Below are 19,670 nucleotides of genomic sequence, written 5' to 3'. Positions count from 1 at the left end.
CGCTGCGGTCCTTGCAAATACGCTCCTGAATAATTAATGAGGCGCAAACCTCAACAACAAATGTCTGAGACGTCACGCTGCCCCTGTCCCAGCTCCGGAGGGGGGCCGCTGGAGGTCCACGCTACCTGCCCGGAGCCTTCCCGCCAACAGGAGCAAAGCGAGTATAACTGACGTGGCCGCGGTCCAATGAACAGAGAAAGGCCTACAACGCTTTTCCCCGCCCCGCCCCCTCACTCTCCTGCTTTCCAGGGGCGGGACACAGCTCCCAAATCTGGCGTCCGATGACGGACAGGGGCGAGAGCCAATCTAGGCGTTCATAGGTCCCGCGCCTGCTGCACGCCAAGATAGTAAACCGCAAAATGAGCCGCCCACTCCTGGGACAGAGGCAGTCCCTGGAACACTATGTCCAGTTGGCACGTTCTAGGCAAATTGAATAGTAGAATCGATGCTGTATATTCCAAGAGTTGTAATACTATAGCAGCCAGAGCGAGGCAATTAATTAAATGCTGACCTTAGGGAGAATTCTCCATTCAGTGTTTGGGGGAAAAATAAAATGAAATAATGCGAATAACAACAACAACAGGCAGCAAAAAACACAAGCCAAAAACTGCCACATTTGTGGTGAAGAGCTAAGCCAAGACGCACGGCTCGTGAAGGTAGTTTCCTATGGATTATTTCCCCAAAGTGTCATCATTGTGGAAAGCCCCAAACAAATGCCAACGGTGCCTAAAAGTCCTATATCAAATGTCTGAAATACCTATGCGTTCTGCTAGGTGATAAAAGGGGTCGACCGGGGTATATTACTACTGCCCTTTGCCTCCCATCCAGCAGTAGGTTAGAAAAAGCAGCCTGGACACAAGACTTATGGTTGGGTAAGAATAATATAGTGAGCATGGCACAGGAATTCAAGATGACCTTGACTTAGTTTCATGGGTATAACTCTGAAGGAAGACAGTTTTATTTTTGTTCATTTTCAGTTAGGTGTGATCAAGTCTTATTGTACAAACACTGTTGGTAATCTAAAATAAAATGTCACTAAATTGGGCCTGGAGTTTGAGTGATAAGAGTGTTTGCCTAGCATGCAGGGGAAGACCAGGGTTTGATTCCTTGGTACCACATACATAGGAAACACCAGAAGTGACCTGGGCGCAGTGGCTCACGCCTATAATCCTAGCTACTCAGAAGGCTGAGATCTGAAGATCAAAGTTCAAAGCCAGCCTGGGCATTAAATGTGAGACTCTTTTCTTTTTTTGTGCCAGTCCTGGGCTTGAGCTCAGGGCCTGAGCACTGTCCTTGGACTTTCTCAAGGTTAGAGCTCTACCACTTGAGCCTCAGCACCATTTCCGGCTTCTTTCTATGTATGTGGTACCAAGGAATCGAACCAGGGTCTTCATGCATGCTAGCAAGCACCCTACCACTAGGCCAAACTCCCAGCCCTAAATGTGAGACTCTTATCTCCAATTAATCTCTAGAAAAGGGGAACTGGGGCTGTGGCTCCAGGGGTAAGGTGGGAGCTTTGAGCTGAAGAGCTCAGGGACAGAACCCAGTCCTAGAGTTCAAGCCCCCTGACCCCCCCCCCCCGAAAAAAAAAAAAGGCCAGAAATGATGCTGTGGCTCAAGTGGTAGAGCTCTAACCTTGAGAAAGCCCAAGCACAGGGCTCAGGCCCAGAGTTCAAGCCTCAGGATTGGCAAAAAAATAAAATAAATAAAAGGGGCCGGGAGTTTGGCCTAGTGGTAGAGTGCTTGCCTAACATGCACGAAGACTCAGGTTCAATTCCTTGGTACCACATGCATAGAAAAAGCCAGAAGTGGTGCTGTGGCTCAAGTGGCAGAGTGTTAGCCTTGAGGAAAAAGCCCAAGGACAGTGCTCAGGCCCTGGTTCAAGCCCCAGGACTGGCAAAAAAAAAAAAAAGTGGTGTGGGGGGAAAGCGGGGAGTTTGGCCTAGTGGTAGAGTGCTTGCCTAGCATACATGAAGACCAGGGTTCGATTCCTCAGTATCACATACATAGAAAAAAGCCAGAAGTGGTGCTGTGACTCAAGTGGTAGAGCTCTAGCTTTGAGTAAACCCAAGGACAGTGCTCAGGCCCTGAGCCCAAGCCCACGACTAGCAATAATAATAATAATAATAATAATAATAATAATAATAATAATAAGTTCAAGGATAGTACCCAGAACTGGGGGAAAAAAAAGACTGAGCCAGCCAGCAGCTTATACCTATAATCTTAGCTACTCACGAGACTATGTAAAGATCTGAAGCAATCCAGGAAGGAAAGTTTGTGAAACTCTATGTACTATAACCTACCCCTCCCCCACAAAAAAAAACTGGAACTGGAGCTGCAGCTCAAGTGGTAGAGCACTAGCCTTGAACAAAAGAAAGTCAGAGGGGCTGGGAATTGGACCTAAAGGGTAGAATGTTTGCCTAGCATGCATGAAGCCTTGAGAAAGTCCAAGGACCAGATGTGTAGCTTAAGTGGTAAAGTGCCAGCTGTAAGCAAGCACATCAAGTAAGAGTGTGTGAGGTTGATTTCAAGCCCTAGTACCACACACACAAAAAAGCGAATTTGAATATCAAGGCACTATTTTCTATAACTAATAGATCATTTTTTTCTTTTTTGCCAGTCCTGGGGCTTGAACACAGGGCCTGGGCACTGTCCTTGGACATTTTTTGCTCAAAGCTAGCCCTCTGCCACTTGAGCCACAGCGCCACTTCTGGCTTTTTCTGTATATGTGGAACGGAGGAATTGAACCCAGGGCTTCATGCATGCTAGGCGAGCACTCTACCACTAGGCTACACTCCTGGCCCAATAGATCATCATAATGTGAAATACCTATTTGGTCTTAATCTGCTTCCTGTGGTACAGTTCTGAATCTTTGGAATCTCCTGAGGGACTTTTTGGCACGGTAGTCACTGGGAGATCCAACCTTTGTGGACATTGAAGTTTAAGTTGATCCCCAATGCCAATCATGCTCAAGCAATGAAACTTCCAAAACACCCTCTAAAATGACTCTGTGTGTGTGTGTTGTATTATCTTCTAGATAGCCAAACAACGAGAGAGTGGCATTCAGAGAGAGCATGATGCTTCTGTGCCCACAAGTACCTGTGTATCTCTATTATCTGAACATTCATCTGGCACCTTTGTAATATCCTTTACAATCAACTGCCAAGCCTAAGTGTAGTTTTCAAATTAATAGTATGGAGAGGGTCATGGGACCCCTTATTTATATAGGGTGCTGGTGCACCATAAATTTCAGAAGCACAGACTTGCAAACTGGCACCTGAAGTGAGAGGCAGTTTTGTGGGCCCGAGCCCTTAACCTGTGGCAGGAGAATTTAAATTAAGGGGTACCTACCTGCTCTCTGCTGCAGAAACTATTTGGTTGCTAGAGGTAGGGGAGGAAATACACATATTTTGGTGACTAGTATTGCTTAGACTGGTATTCAACATCTTACTAACTCTTCTAGAAAGAGTTTAAATGTGCTGACAGCTGATACCGAACCAAAAACTAATGTTCTTTCCAATTCAGGGCTTTACAGAAAAAATATCCTGAATAGATGCTTCTGAAATTGGATGTGGGATGGCTCAAGTAACTTTTTTTTTTTTTTTGCTGGTTCTGGGGCTTAACTCAGGGCCTGGGCTCTATCACTGAGCCTCTCTCTGCTCAGGGCTAGCCCTCTACCACTTAGTTGATCCATAGCACCACTCCTGGCTTTTTCTGTTTATGTAGTACTAAGGAATCAAACCCAGGGCTTCGTGCATGCCAGGCAAGCACTCTACCACTAAGCCATATTCACAGCCACTCAAGTAACGTTTTAGAAGAAATTTCTGTTCCATCCTTTTTTGGTTGGTTGTGGGGCTTGAACTCAGGGTCTAGGGTTTGCCCCTGTGCTCTTTTGCTCAGGCCAAGTGCAAGTACTCTACCACTTCTGGTTTTTGAGTGGTTAATTGGAGTTAGAGTCTAATGGGGACCTTTCTGCCTGAACTGGCTTTGAACTGTGATCTTCAGATCTTAGCCTCCTAAGTAGCTAAAATTACAGGTATGAACTACCAGCGCCTAGGCTTTCCTTTTTTTTTTTTTTTTGTCATTGCTGGGGCTTGAACTCAGTGTCTGGGCAGTTCTTGAGCTTTCTCAAGGCTAGTGCATTACCACTTGAGCCACAGTACTACTTCTGGCTTTTTCTGTGTATGTGATACCAAGGACTCAAACTCAGGGCACTGTATCACTAGGACATACTCCCAGCTCCCCTTTTCATTTTTTTTTTGTCAGTTGTGGGGCTTGAACTCAGGGCCTGAGCACTGCCCTTGGACTTTTTCTCAAGGCTAGAGCTCTATCCTTGAACCACAGCACCACTTCCAGCTTTTTTCTATGTATGTGGTACCGAGGAATCAAACCCAAGTCTTTGTGCATGCTAGGCAAGCACTCTACCACTAGGCCAAACTCCTGGCCCCCCTTTCCATATTTTTAAAACAAACAAAAACCATGGGCTCACTATGTAGCTCAGGCTGGTTTTGAATTGTGGATCATCCTGCCTTAGCGTCCTGACTGCTGAGATTACAATTGTGCATCAACATGTCCAGCTTCCCTACCCATCTTCCCATCTACTTTAAAAGTATCAAATCCTTCATGTACTACAAAGTGACCCCGAGCCATTCAATCAACGTTTTGTGTGTGTGTGGGGGGGGAGTGTTGAATTTGGAGCCTTGATCTCTAGTTTTGTTTTTCCTTATGGCTGGTGTTCTATCACTTGACTTGAGCCACACCTCGACTTCTTTTTTGCTAGTTAATTGGAGATTAAAAAAAAAAAAAGTCTCTTGGATGTGTCTTTGTAGGCTGGTTTAAAACCTTGGATTTCAACTTCCTAACAAACTTTACAAGTGTGAGTCACTAGTGCATGATTTCAATTAACTTTTCTTCAGTTTTGTCCTCTAAAAAAAAGAGAAGTACCGGCCGGGAGTTTGGCCTAGTGGTAGAGTGCTTGCCTAGCATGCACAAAGACCCCAGTTTGATTCCTTGGTACCACATACGTAGCAAAAAGCCAGAAGTGGTGCTGTGGCCTAGTGGTAGAGCCCTAGCGTTGAGAAAATCCAGGGACAGTGCTCAGGCCTTAAGCCCAAGCCCAGGACTGGCAAAAAAAAGAGAGAGAGAAGTACCTAAGGATAATTAGCAATGCACACACACACACACACACACACACACACACGTGGCAATCAACAGTAGTAGCTGCATAGCAAGCCCTTGATAACTAATGTGTATTACAACCATAACCTTGAAGGTGCTAGTGGCTCAAGCCTGTAATCCTAGTTATTCTGGAGGTTGAAATGTGAGGATTGAGGTTCCTGCCTACTGGGACAGGAAAGTCCTTGAAACTCTTATCTGTAATTAATCACCAAAAGCTTGAAGATGTGGCTCAAGTGGTAATACAGTGTTAACCCTGAGCAGAAAAGGCCAGACATGGCCGGGAGTTTGGCCTACCGGTAGAGTGCTTGCCTGGTATGCACAAAGCCCTGGGTTGCATTTCTTGGTTACCACTTACACAGAAAAAGTCACAAGTGGTGCTGTGGCTCAAGCAGTAGAGTGCAATAGAAGCTCAGGGACAGTGTCCAGGCCCTGGAGTTCAGTCTTCAGAACTGGCAAAAACAAAACAAGATGAAACCACACAAAAAAGCCACCCCCTCCCCCTCCAAGAAAAGGAGTTTGAGGAAGTCTCTTAGATAAGCAACACTGTTGATGGCAATAGTTCTTAGAGCTTCTTTGGAGGTTTTGGCTTCATTTGCATGGTTTTGAGCTACGGCAGGTCTCCGTCCTCCTTTCCAGGAAGGTCAGTAAGGTTATGTTTTCCTAGAAGGCGCAGCTTCATAAGAGAGGCTTGTGGCGTGGTGAAAGAGAGGGGTCACCCCTGGCCTAGGCGGCCAGAACAGCCTAAGCAACCTTGGCCATCAATAGGTCAACAGACGCCAGGGCCAGATGGCCCTGTGATCCTAGACTGGTCCTCAGAGCTGTGGGGGGGCAGGATCAAAACGCAAAACAAACCACTGAACTGGAGGTGCAGGTTTTGTTGTTTTTATTCTTCTCATCCAAAAGCCACAGCGCTCAACACTAAAGCGGGTGGGGAGACCCCACGTGAGACGGCAAGCTAATGTGCCTCCGCGTCCCAGGGCGGTGCTGGGGAAGCCCGGCGACGGCCACGCCGGCAGCGAGGTGCAGGGCGACAGGGCAGCGGCCTGCGAGCGGCGAGTCGGTCGTGGACACGGAGGAAACGAGCCGCCCGGGAGAGCACTTACCCTCGGCATCCCGGAAAAGGCCCCGCGCTCGGGCTCCGCGCGACGGGAACCGGACACGTCCGGGCCCGAGCCGCAGTCCGAGTTCACAAGGCCCAGGGCGGAGTGGGGAGGGCTGGGGAGGGCTGGGGAGGGCGGCGGCGCTGGGCAGCCCGGGGGCCCCCTGTCAGGGAGGAAACAGTCCGGGAGCTACACCGCGGTCCGTCGGGTCGCCGGCGCCAGCGGGCTCCGCAGCCCGCCGATCGCCGCAGCCCTCGGGATGCTCCACACGCCCGGCGCCGACCCCCCGGCACACGGCGGCCGCGGCTCTAGAGCCGGCGCGGGTGACGTCACGCGTGACGCGGGAGGGCGAGGCCGGAGCTGGAGGACGCTCGGGAGCGCGCCGCGCCTGGGCGGCCGACGTCGGGTTCAGGTGCGCGCGCGCGCCCGCCCGCCCGCCCGCGGCCCAGGTGGCGGCCCACAGCTCCTGGTGGTGGCGGCGGCGGCCCGTGGCGGTGAGAGGGCGGCTGGCGGCCCGCGGCGAGCCTGTCTCGTCGAGGCAGAGAGCCGGGCGGGGAGGGAGAGCGGGAGGACGCCTGGGCTCTGGCTCACGTGACGGCGAGGGGGTTGGGGTGGGGGCGGCGAGCCCGGTGAGTCCCCGCCGCCGGGAGGGTGAGACGAACGTCCGGCCCCACCCTCGAGGGCTTCGGGCGGGCGCTGGACCTTCCCCCGGGCGGGGACCGGGTGCGCCCGCGGAGCCGACCGGAGTCGTCGTGTCCGCCGGGCAGCGACGAGGGAGGAGGACGAGTCCCGGCTTCCCGGGGAGCCCTGCCCGCCCGCCCGCCCGCCGGCCCGCCCGCCGGCCCGCCCGCCCGCCACCGCGCCCGCCCCAGGGCATGGAGGGCTGCGCCCAGGGTCCGGGCGGTTCCACGAATTGAACCGGGCGTTTATCCACTCCCTAGGCTCTGCCCTCTGAGTCGGCGGTGGCCTGGTGATCATCCGAGCGACATGGAAGAAAAGGAGCGATGTGACCGAATCCGTTTGCTCCTCCCGCATTGAGGCCTAGTTGGCATTTGCAGAGAGGAAAAAGACATCAAGAAAATTGAGTTGTTGGTTTTTTGTTTTTTTTTTTTTGAAAGGGGGGTGGGAGGGGGGTTGTGCAAAAAAAAAAAGGGCAAACATCGTACATTTTATATGATTTTTTTTTAAAAAAAATTCTGCACTTTGACAGGGTTGGCAATATAAACAAGTTATTTTTCTATTGAGAAGAGGTGGAGTTTTTTTTTCCTCCCCCTTTTGATTGCAAGCCACCGTTTCTCCCAGTGACAAAGCATAAATTATGGACACCAGAAAATAAGGTGGACCTCAGGAATCCTGAAAAAACATCAGCGTACATCTTCCTCTGGAGGAAGAGTGGGGTGTTTTGAGCCCTCTTTGGACCCCAATACGGGAAACAACAACAACAACAACAAAAAAAAAAACATGAGTTGCATGCCATGGAAAGGAGACAAGGCCAAATCTGAATCCTTGGAGCTGCCCCAGGCGACACCACCCCAAATCTACCATGAGAAACAGCGCCGGGAGCTCTGTGCCCTCCACGCCCTCAACAACGTCTTCCAGGACCGCACCGCCTTCACAAGGGAAACGCTGCAGGAGATTTTCCAGAGGTAGGGTTCCCATTCTTGGCAGCAGGATGCCCTCCCTTCTGTTTTGTTGTTTGTTTTTTTAATTTGGGTGGGTGAGGCAGTGGCTCAGGGACATCAACTTTCTTCCCTACAGATATTTGCTAGATGCCATCAGCAGCCATATGGGGCACAGTTATGGGAGAGTTGTTACCTCTTGCTATAGAATAATAGTCTGCCATCCAGCCATTACTGTTATCTCCAGTAAGCAGCCCTGAGGAATCCCTGTTATAGAAATTCTTTCCTTTTGGTATGCTGGCCCTGGAGCTTGACCTCCAGGCATAGGTGCTGTCCCTTAGCTTTTTTGGTTAAGGCTGGTGCTCCTCCACTTGTGCCATACTTCTGCTTCTAGTTTTTTTTACTAGTTAATTGAAGGTAAGAGTCTCACAGACTTTCCTTCCCTGGACAGGCTCTAAACCTGAATTGTCAGATCTCAGCCTCCTGAGAAGCTAAAATTACAAGTGTGAGCTACCAGCAGCTGGCTTATCAGTATTATTTGTAATTAGTGAAGACAGGGCTCAGTGAAGTGCAGGAATTTGTCCAGGGTAATGTAAGTGTTGGAGCCAGGGTTGAATTCAGATTTGTATCTCTGCTATTGGCAACTGAGCTTGAATAATACTTCCTCTCTCAAGTCCTACCACAAAGAAGTTTACTGTCTGGAAGCAGATAAGAAATGTCACTTGTCACTGAAGGTGTAATGTGATGGGTAGCACAAGAAAGGTGTTTAGGTTTTTGCTGACACCATGTGCTGGCCTGGTTTTTTTTTTTTCATATACTGCTTCGCCTTCTGTTGTTTGACTGATAGAGAAATGGGTAGAAAGGTCAGGTCATTTGTCCAAGTAACTTCTGACTAGCTTAGTTGTGATTTGGAGCTGACTCCAGATCCCTCTTTTCTACTTTTATTATTATTTTTGGTGTCTTAGGGCTTGAACTCAGGACCTGGGTGCGATTCCTGAGTATTTTTTGCGCAAGTCTAAGGCTCAGCCACTTGAGCCACAGCTCCACTTGTGACTTTTTGCTGGTTAATTGGTAATGAGAGTCTCATGAACTTTCTTCCCTGGGTTTGCTTTGAACTGCAAACCTCAGATCTCAATCTCCTGAGTAGTAGGATTACAGTCATGAGCTCCTGATTTTTTTTTTTTTTTTACTTCTGAATAGCCTTTCTGTCTGATCTGCTTAAAATAAATGTCATCCTACATCCTACAGTGGCAAGAAGTCCTTCTCCTTCTCCCTCTCCCTCTTTCTGTCCCTCTCCCTCTCTCTCTCTCTCTCTCTCTTTCTCTTTCTATGGTACTGAGGTTTGAACTCAGGATCTCATACCTCCTAAGCAAGTGCTTTTACTACTGCCTGAGCCACAGTTATTTGAGATAAGTTCTTTTTTTTTTTTTTTTTTTTTGTTTTTTGCTCCAGTGGGCCTGGACCTTAATCTTCCTATTTATGCTGCAGCTGAGATGACAGCCACCTGCTATCAATCCCAGCTTTTTTTTTTTTTTTTTTGGTAATTCATGGGGCTTGAGCTCAGGGCCTGAGCATTGTCCTTGGGCTTTCTCAAGGCTAGAGCTCTACCACTTGAGCCACGGTGCCACTTCTGGCATTTTTCTATGTATGTGGTACTGAGGAATTGAACTGGGCTGTCTGCATGCTAGGCGAGCAACTCTTACTACTATGCCAAACTCCTGGCCTCCTAGCTTTTCTTAATAAGATGCTTTTTTTTTTTTCCTCAGCCCTCTTCCCACTGGTCTGGAACCAATATTCTGATTTCAGCCTCCTGAGTAGCTGGGATTATAGGATGGAGCCACTGATAGCCAATAAATCTGTTCTTTGCTCTGATTTTCTAGACTTCTTTCACCAAGTGGGAGTGGTGGTAATGGTGGTATACACTTGTAATTCCAGAAATTGGGAGGAACAAGATCATGAGTTTGAAGTCAGTCTGTGCTAAATAGAATGACCCTGTCCCAGTAAAACATTAAAATTCTGTTACCAGACAAAGCCCTTGAGATCTAGTTTGGGTGGATACTATAGCATGTCTGCAGATAAGAACCTCAGCAGTGAGTCTGTCTGATTATTTCAGTTAGAACGAGGCTTAGTCTTAAACTAGAGAAAACTTGAGAATTTTTTTTTTTTTTTGCTGGTCCTAGGGCTTGAACTTGGGAAGTATGCTCTGTACCTGAGCCTCTCTGTGCTCAAGGCTAGCACTCTACCACTTGAGCCACTTCTGAGTTTTTTCTATTTATGTGGTACTGAGGAATTGAACCCAGAGCTTCATGCATGCTAGGCAAGCATGCTACCACTAAACCATATTCCCAGCTCCCTCAAGAATTCTTTATATTGACAGCTCCAAATGACCTTCACTTAGAGATGATATTTTCTGCACACAGCAATGTGAATTACAGCTAGAAAATGCTATGTAGAAAACATAGGTACGGGACATTTAACCTGAAAGAATCCTAGGCCTTTTCCTTAGAGAATGGTAATTTAAATGTATGTACAGAACTATAGTGAAAGCACTTGTTGTCCAGTGCCAGGAAAAACCAGAGTGATGCCTTCACTGCAGCAGGGTAAGAGTGTCCTTTGCATCAGGGTCATTATCTGGCAGCAAGTTGAGTTCATGCTTCCAGAGATGGGGCCAAGGAGGTAGGATAACATGTTTCAAATCACCCAAGTTATGTGACAAAAAGGAGAAAGGACAAACTCTTTCCTAGTAGACAGCCATTCATATTTCTTGCATTCCTACATGTAAGCTATTTTCCCAATCTAGGGAGGATTCATAGGAAGCAGCTGAGTGTGCTTGGTACTTTGTGAGAGGTGTAATGCTGAAGAGATCACTGACATATATAACTTCGTGCAAAACACCATTTTTTGGTGTTTGGTGGTTTTTGTTTTTTGTTTTTTGGCCTGGGGCTTGAACTCAAGGCCTGGGCACTGTCCTTGGACACTTTTTACTCAAAGCTAGCAATCTGTCACTTGATCTACAGTACCACTTTTGGCTTTTTTCTATGTATGTGGTACTGAGGAATCAAACTCAGGGCTTTGTGCATGCCAGGTAAGCACTCTACCACTAGGCTACTCTCCCAGCCTAAAGCACCTGCCTTGTGCTAATAATTTAGTTGTAGGACTGAGGTTGGGGGATGGGGGATCCTGGGGCTTGAACTCAGGGCCTGATTATTGTCCCTGAGTTTTTACCACTTGAACTATAGGACCATTTTTTGTTGGTTAATTGGAGATAAGAGTCTCATGGACTTTCCTGCTGGTCTGGCTTTGAAATGTAATCAGATCTAAGCCTTTGGGGTAGCTAGGATTACAGGCATGAGCTACCAGCACCCAGCTGTTTTTCATTTTTCCAGATGAGGAAATCGTGGCACTCAAAGTTCTCAAGTTTATTGATCAAATTGACTGTGACAGTCCTGAGATTTGAACTAGAAGTTTGGGTGCTGTCCCTGAGATTCTTTTTTCTCTCTCAAGGCTAGCTGTACCATTGTAGCCACAGCTCTACTTTTAGGTTAATTGGACATGAGTTTCACAGACTTGCCTGCTTTGGCTGGTTTTGAACGATGATCCTTAGATCTCACCCTCCTGAGTACTAAGATTACAGGCGTGAGCCACCACTTGGCTTGATTCACAGTTCCTAGTTACTAATGGCAGGATTTGGTTCTATGCTTTGTAGGGCTGCTTGCTTGCTACTGATGGGAAAGGTGTGGTAGAGTTGTATATTAGTAATTGTATGTCCAGCTAGGTAATCATGGAGTTAGGCCAGGACTAGAGGTCTGGACTCTGGTTATCCAGTTAGTAGATAATAACAGGGTTTTATAGTAGTGTTTTCCCTGAATGAAAGATGGGGAGTGTCTGCTAAGCACCCTCATGGAAGCAGGTCCTCTTCCTTTCAAAGTTTCACATGTTCCACTGCACTGCTTTGCTTCCTGTCAACACAGTATAAAGAGCAGCCTCAGACTACAAGCCAGCCAGTATATGAGAATTCCAGAAGTGGGACTCTATAACAAGCATTTTTATTCGCGCACATTCTGTGTGGATTGGTGGGAACAACAACCACCAAGAGTGGAAGGAATCCTGAGGAGAAGCAAAGTGGGAAGAGGTAAAGGAGAGAGGAAAGAATGTTTTAGACAAACATGGAGAGCTGCCTTCAGTGTGCCAGGCACTGGGAGGCACTGGGGAACAAAAACAAGCCAGCGGCTGGGCAGGCCTGAAGCTCAAGAGCAAAGAGCAAAGAATGGAGAGCAGTTTTCACAGTGAGAAGATAGTTCCTTTCCATCAGTGGAAAAAGAGGTAAAATTAGTAAGGTTAAATAGCTTTACTTAGTTTATAGACTAAAGTTCTGTGGTGCTTTTGAAGAGAGAGTTAGAAAGGGGAAGATGTTGATAAGTGCTATTTTACTGAGAGGAAATTCATTCTAGCAGTTGAATCATAGCCAGATAAAGAGAGAAATAGGAAAGAAGGGTGGAGTTCCATGAGTCCTGGATATGAGATGACTCACACTTGAAGTAGAAATAAGTAGACACTTAGAACTGAATTGAACTGATCAACAACCAGGGGCCCTAGGATGGAAGAGTCAGGAGTGAGGAAGCTTGACCCCAGAGTGGGGGAAAGATCAGAGACATTGCTCAAGTGTCATAGTGTGCTTGGGTGTGGGCAAGGACTTGCCTGAAGATGTCAGTAGAGACCTGGACTAGAGACCACCTGAGAGCTTGTCAGTTCTGACTTCCACAAGCATGAAACAAACATGGGCTTGCTGCACAGCCCTAAATTTCTGTGCAAGTCAGTAAAACACTCCTGAACTGGAGTTTGCCAGGGAGTCCCAAGGAAACTTTCCCTCCAGATCCTGTGGCATGCAGTCATGGAGTGGGTCCTGAAAGGTTCAGTATTGTCTCAGATGTGATTGAACCTGGCTGTGCCTCTCCCCAACTGCGCATGACTGTGCGAGTCACTGTAACCTTTGCACTTCTGCTTCCTTATTTACAGTATCTCCACAAATTGTTGGCTTAAGTTATCAGCCCATGGAAGCAGCCAAGCCAATAGGTTACTGTTAAAGCAAGTAAGTTGACATGATGGATGGGTTGGGAGGTCCCTGCTTCTGGGTAATCAGCCCTGTAGAATGGGGTAGAAACTGCACAGCATTTCCTATATTGCTCTATTTGGGCAACATATTTATTCAGTTGTTATGGCTCTGTGAGGGATAAAAGAATCAAAAGTAAAAAAAAATTCCAGGAATTTATTATCTGGTTGGACATATATGAAGTGAATTCTTCATTCCTATAAAGTAGGAAACGTTCCCATTTTCTAGATGAGGTGGCAGTCTTAGAGACTCAATCTCACAATTAGCATGGATGGTGCTGGATGTGAATGCAGATGTACATGTGTCCTTTTTCAGAGAGGAGTCAGGAGGGCTTCCTCCTTGGGGCTGAGAAGTGGCCAGGAAAGATAAGGTCAGCAGTTAGTTCTACCATCATTCCATAGAGGCCAGTAAAATGGCACCGTGGTGAGCAGGCCAGAAGTTGGGAAAGTTTGGAAGCAAAATCAGTTTCAGAAGTCTGGGTCTATAGCCCCAGGGAGGCGAGATGTAGAGTAGACAAGAAAGGAAGGCCATGAATGCCACTTATAGAACAAATCTCTGTCTAGTCACTTTGTCTTTGGGAACAAAATATAGGAGGGGCAGGAGCTTGAACTCAGAACCTTAGGCTCTTGCATGGCTTTTTCTCTCTTGGTCACTTGAGCCGTGCCTCCACTTTGCTAGTTAATTGGAGATAAGACTCTTGAGTTTGTCCTTTGAGCCTTGATCTAAATTCTCATATTCAGCCTCCTGAGTATCTAGGATTACAGGAATGAGCCACAGGTGTCTGGCCCTGAAGCATCTTATGTAAATAAATAACACTGTTTCTGGAGGTTCAAGATGAAGGACATGTTATGTACTCTTGGAATTCTTGTAGGTTTCTTTGCTCTCCCAGTGAGGAGCTAATCACGGGAGCCATACTTAAACTTGTGGGGAGATAGATGATAGGAAAGTGGCCACAGCCTTGGGAAGACTCTGCCTGGCCAGGAATGAATGGCTAGTTAAGAGTGGGTGGAGGGAAAGGATCCGTTAGAGCTTCAGCCCAGCCCTCTTTCCTATGTTTTCTCACTGGAGCAGGAGTAGGAAGAGTGAGGGAGGGGTGGGAGTGCTTTGTCCTTTTAAACTGTTTCAGTCCCAAGCCTCAAGGACTCAGATGGCTTTTTCCTCTTAGCAGCAAACTGCCACCACCATTGTCTTCTAATTCTTGAGTCTTGGCTGTACTGTATAGATTCTCATAAACTCAAGTTTGAATTCTTTTTTTTAAATTTTTTTATTGTGGTTAATAGAAGGGTTACATTATATTCACCAAATAGAAGGTGCAGAACTTCACACACATTGATACCCTTTCTTATGCCATGGTCCCCATTTCCCTCCCACCCTCCCCTCTCAAGTTTGAATTCTAATTCTGATACTTGTTGATTACAGATGGATAAGTTCCTCAGAACCACCGAACATCAGGGTTACAAAGTAGAAATAATTTATATCCACATAGGTTTATTGTGAAGATTGAATGAGACACATGTGAAAGCATAGTGCTTGGCCCAGGTTTTTAGCGCGTGGTGTTTATTTCAGGTTAAACAACATTTGTTTTCAGAGAGTGGAATCAGAATGTCCTTGTCACATTCTTCCATCTTGGCTCTGAAGACAAGCAGGGGGTTATTTTACATTTAAGAGAACTGCTAATTCTAGAAAGAGATGCAGAATAACAAAAATAAACACAAGAGCATTGGTCATGTGCCAGGTGGGCTCTTTTTAGACCCCAGGAATACAGTGAGAAGTAGACAGGCCTCTGATGTCCTGCTAGTGTGGAAAAAGACGTGAGAAATTGTATCTATATTAACAAATGGCTGCAATTAAACCAAAGGTGAGTAGACAGGCAATGGCTGGTGAGAAAATGCCTCTCTATGGTAGAAGCAGTTGAGATCCACATAAGGAGCAAAAGCAAATGATGGTCTGGGTGAAGAACATTCCAGATGATAGGGACATCAACGAGAGCGAAGTAAGAGCTTTGAATAAAGGACAGAAAGAAGGTGGGAGACCCCACAAGAGGTAGGAGGTGGGCAGGATCTCAGGGAGTGGTGTTTATGTTGCACTTAAGTTCTGTGAGGACTAGGTGGTTTGAAGCAGTGGTGGAAGTATGGTTTAAAACTATCAATATGGGTAAAACTCAGCAGTAGAGCACTGGCTTGGCAGGTGTGGAGCCCTAGATTCCATCCCTAACACTTTCATTAAAAAAAAAAAAAGGGGCCGGGAGTTTGGCCTAGTGGTTAAAGTGCTTGCCTAGCATGCATGAAGACCCGGGTTCGATTCCTCGGTACCACATACATAGAAAAAAGCCGGAAGTGGTGCTGAGGTTCAAGTGGTAGAGCTCTAGCCTTGAGAAAGTCCAAGGACAGTGCTCAGGCCCTGAGCCCAAAACCCAGGACTGGCAAAAAAAAAAAAAAAAAATCAGGGGCCAGGAATTTGGCCTAGTGGTAGAGTGCTTGCCTAGCATGCACAAAGACCCGGGTTCAATTCCTCAGTACCACATACATAGAAAACAGCCGGAAGTGGTGCTGAGGCTCAAGTGGTAGAGCTCTAGCCTTGAGAAAATCCAAAGACAGTGCTCAGGCCCTGCGCTCAAGCCCAGGACTGGCAAAAAAACAAACAAACAACAACAAAAAAAAATCAGTGTTGTTATATATGGAGAAAGTTTTTAATTGGTTTAATCTTGGAGCCTAAACACTGCCCCTGAGCTCTTGCTCAAGGCTAGTGCTCTACCCCTTGAGCCATAGCTCCCCTTCTAGCTTTTTGTTTGTGTGTTTAATTGGAATTAAGTCTCACAGACTTGCTTGCCCAACCTGGCTTCAAACAGGTGTGAGCCACTGGTGCCTGGCAGTTGTGATCCTTTTTTTGAGATAGGGTTTCAGGAGGTTGTCTGGGCTGGTCTGTAACTCCCTTTCCAAGTGCTAGGATTGCAGGCATACATCAAAGGCAGGAAGGCCGAAGTAGACCAGGGATTTCACAAATGAGGCACTTCCACAGAACATTGTTTGTATCCATTGAATTCATTTCCTGAAAGGAGGCAGGTAGATCCGCCCTCTCTGGAATTGTTTCTATAAGAAGAGGAGTAGTAGTTCCTAGGATAGGAGAAATACTTAGGAATAAACCACAGGGGCAGTGATGTGCACTGCCCTTCTAAGGAGGTCAGGCAGTCCAGCAAGTCTCAGCCCTGTTTTTGCCATATTTTAGATTGTCTCCAAACACCATGGTGACACCCCACAAGAAGAGCATGCTGGGAAATGGAAACTACGATGTGAATGTTATTATGGCTGCACTTCAAACCAAAGGCTATGAAGCTGTTTGGTGGGACAAGCGCAGGTAATGGGAACTGGCTTGACTTGATGGATCCCAGCAGGGTGTGGTATAAGCCCCCCGTGTTGGTACTTCCGGCTTGACTTTGGGGGGACCTTAGAGGTTGACTGCCTCAGCCTGACACCATTGCTATTCTGCAGGGATGTTGGTGTTATTGCCCTCACTAATGTCATGGGCTTCATCATGAACCTGCCCTCCAGCCTGTGCTGGGGTCCCCTCAAGTTGCCTCTCAAAAGGCAGCACTGGATCTGTGTTCGAGAGGTGGGAGGAGCATACTACAACCTCGACTCCAAACTCAAGATGCCAGAATGGATTGGAGGCGAGAGCGAGCTCAGGTAATCCCCCTGGGTGGCTAAGCTGCCAGCTCCTTTGCTACATTGGATGAGTTGGGTGGTTAGTTGACAAAAAAAAATGAAGTTCCTGCATCCTTTAAGCGTCTCCCTGCCTTGATTGGATTCACAGGCCCTCAGACTAGAAAGACCTGTAGGACCTCCATCCCTTTGGTATGCAGACTCCACAGCCTTGGACACTGGCCCCCAGTCTGGTGGGGCTACTACCATGTTCCCTCGAGTCGGTTCAGAGAAAGGCCAGAGAGGATTAAATTTCTCTGGGACTAAAGTGCATTTTCTTTTTAAACAGTCCATTAGAATACTATTGTGTCCAGTTTCTCACAGAACTGGCTACCATGGACAGTAATATATGATAATGAGCAGAAGTACAGGTTAGCTGAATGTTTGGAAACCAAATGTATAACCCTCCAGGAAGCAGTCCTTACTCGTGTGCTTTAGGGTGGATATGGAACATCAGTGTTGAGGATTCTGGGAAGGTGTGGCCCCTAGACTGGGATTTGGCCATGATTCATCAGCAGTTGACTTTCTCTTGCTCTTCCTTCTTCTATAGGAAATTTCTAAAACATCATTTGCGAGGGAAGAACTGTGAACTCCTGCTGGTGGTACCAGAAGAGGTAGAAGCCCAGCAGAGTTGGAGGGCTGATATGTAGCCCAGTTCTACCCAGCCTGCCTCTTGCCTCAACCCTCAGCCCTCTGTAATGTGGGGTGGCCTGTAAGTGGGTCTGCTCTGGTCAGTTCCCCAAACATCTCATCGAGTTTCCCCTTCAGATCTGCCAGTGCAGTAGGACAGATATGTGAACTGTCTAAGACCCACTCACTTTTGTCTGTGCCTGGGAAGGAAGGTAGGAGCTCAGAGCACTTAAGGAAAGCCATTGAAAGAGAGCCTTTGTTCTGTTTCAGAGAAGGAGGCAAGGTAAGCCTTGCCGATTTTTTCCTGTTTGAGAGCTTGATCTAGGTTCTGCTCCAGTTGTCACTGCTGCTTCAGGCTCACAGAGAAGCCTCTTGCTTCCCCTGTGGCAAGTGGGTCTGAAGACACTGAGAACTCAGTGACTGGCTCAAATGACCCAGAGCATAATGTGTCTCAGGAAACCCAGCAGTGGCATTACATGCCACCTGCAACCTGTAATGCCACCCCTTATCCCATTTTCTCTCACAGCTGGCGCTCTACATTTGCGCCATACCTCCAGTCCATCCCTCATCCCGTTGGAGAGAGTGGTTTATAGGCAGCCTGGGAGTTTTATAATGAGAAGTTCTCCAGTATTTCAAGCAAGCATTATAGCAAGGCAGAGGTGGGAGATACCGGAGGGAGCGTGGCTACAGCCACACAGGACGTCACGGATGGTTTCATTCACTCCAGTTTTGTTCCTACTATTTCACTACATTGGGTAGAATGCTCTGGGCCAAAAGACAAGGAGACTGTTTTCCAGTTGGCCCATTCCAGCAAAATCCAAATAAACTCCACCAATTGGGCCAGAATGAGAGGAAAAGTGATGATAAGTTGTTTAGGAGCAGCTAGATAAAAGCCTTGGACTTTGATAGTCACAGAGATTAGGTACACCATGCGGTGTCCTTTTTGGTCAACTGAGGACTAGCCCACCCCTACCTCTTGAGACAGTTGTAAGCCACTCTTCTCTTGTATCTTTGGAAAACATGACAGCCGAAATAAGTACCTTACCACTTGTCATCACACTGGCTAGGTGCAAGGCAGGTGGGCATGCAGGGGTGGGCAGGCTAACCTTTACAGATGTATGGTTTTGGCAGGTCAAGAGCTGCCCCACTGGCCAGACTTTTCTTCAGCAGCAGAGCCAGCCTGGGCCTGCATGTTGTTTCTGAGCAAGCTTAGTGGGGGGAAGCTGGGGCTCCCCCCACCGCCCCTGCCCCGTGACTGGAGTGCATGTTTACACCAGCACTTTTTCTGCACATGTATCTTCAATCCAAGGCTGTTTTTTTATGGCGAACTGTTTAACAAGAGGCCCAAACGGCTACTGTTACGCTCTCTCAGCAGCTGGCCAGCTGGCCGGTCTCTTGTGCTCCCTTTTCCACCCCAGACCTGCTTGGCACCACAGGGAGCTCTACCCCTGCACAATGACATTCCAACACCACCAGCCACACGTTACAGCCAACACTGCTGATTGTCATAAGCAGGACCTGGGGTCCATTGGCACTGTCCGTGATAGCCATTTCCTGGGAAGAGGAGGAAGCTCCTCTCCAAACTGTTTGGGCCTGTGCAAACGGAACTTCAGAGGACTCCTGTGCACGCAGAGTCCAGGAGCCAATGGGATATGCAAAGATGCCTCAATATTTCAGGGCTGGTTTCTCTGTTCATATCCTATTCTGGTGCTTAGGAACAGGGACCCATGCTGATGCCCAAGGGCAAAAAGCCCCACTTCCTTTAAAGAAGTGGGTAGGTCTGACCCCGATGCCCAGTAAGGGCAACCCTAGGCTTTGTTTTTCTTGCTTTTATTTCCCCTTTTTGTTGGCCTTGTGCTGGGTTTGTTTACAAAGATGTATTTTGTTTAACCAAATATTAAAAATGAAAACTGTATCTCTATCTCCTTGTCTGAGTTCTTTTGTAAGGACAAAAGCTTTTTGAGGGCCAGGAGTTTGGCCTAGTGGTTAAAGTGCTTGCCTAGCATGCATGAAGACCTGGGTTCGATTCCTTGGTACCACATATATAGAAAAGCCGGAAGTGGTGCTGAGGCTGAAGTGGTAGAGCTCTAGCCTTGAGAAAGTCCAAGGACAGTGCTCAGGCCCTGAGCTCAAGCCCAGGACTGGCAAAAAAAAAAAAAAAAAAAAAGCTTTTTGAGCCTGTTCTGAGGCTTCAACTTAGAACTAGGCTCTGTTTGTGAGCTTTTGTGCTCAAGCCTAGCACTCTACCATTTGAATCACAACTCTACTTCTGGCTTTTTGGGCAGACTTTTCTGCCGAAACCTGGCTTCAAACTGCAATCCTCAGATCTCAGTCT

The 19,670-nt window shown here is 47.4% G+C and overlaps 1 protein-coding gene across 1 annotated transcript; it reads left to right on the top strand.

Annotated features, from left to right (window-relative positions):
• Nucleotides 1-7,412: 7,412 nt before the first annotated feature.
• Josd1 (Josephin domain containing 1) lies at nt 7,413-19,256 on the top strand. The gene is made up of 4 exons (XM_090328705.1): nt 7,413-7,924; nt 16,233-16,361; nt 16,496-16,690; nt 17,256-19,256. Exons 1-4 carry the CDS (start codon nt 7,740-7,742, stop codon nt 17,353-17,355), a joined length of 609 nt encoding a protein of 202 aa, XP_090184831.1. The 5' UTR covers nt 7,413-7,739; the 3' UTR covers nt 17,356-19,256.
• Nucleotides 19,257-19,670: the final 414 nt, after the last annotated feature.

The sequence above is a fragment of the Megascapheus bottae genome, chromosome 2 (genome assembly GCF_031878675.1).
Source record: "Megascapheus bottae isolate mThoBot1 chromosome 2, mThoBot2.hap1, whole genome shotgun sequence".
Taxonomy (NCBI): Eukaryota; Metazoa; Chordata; class Mammalia; order Rodentia; family Geomyidae; genus Megascapheus; species Megascapheus bottae.
The sequence above is the reverse complement of the archived record's forward strand: the minus strand, read 5'-3'. Positions and strand labels throughout refer to the sequence as shown.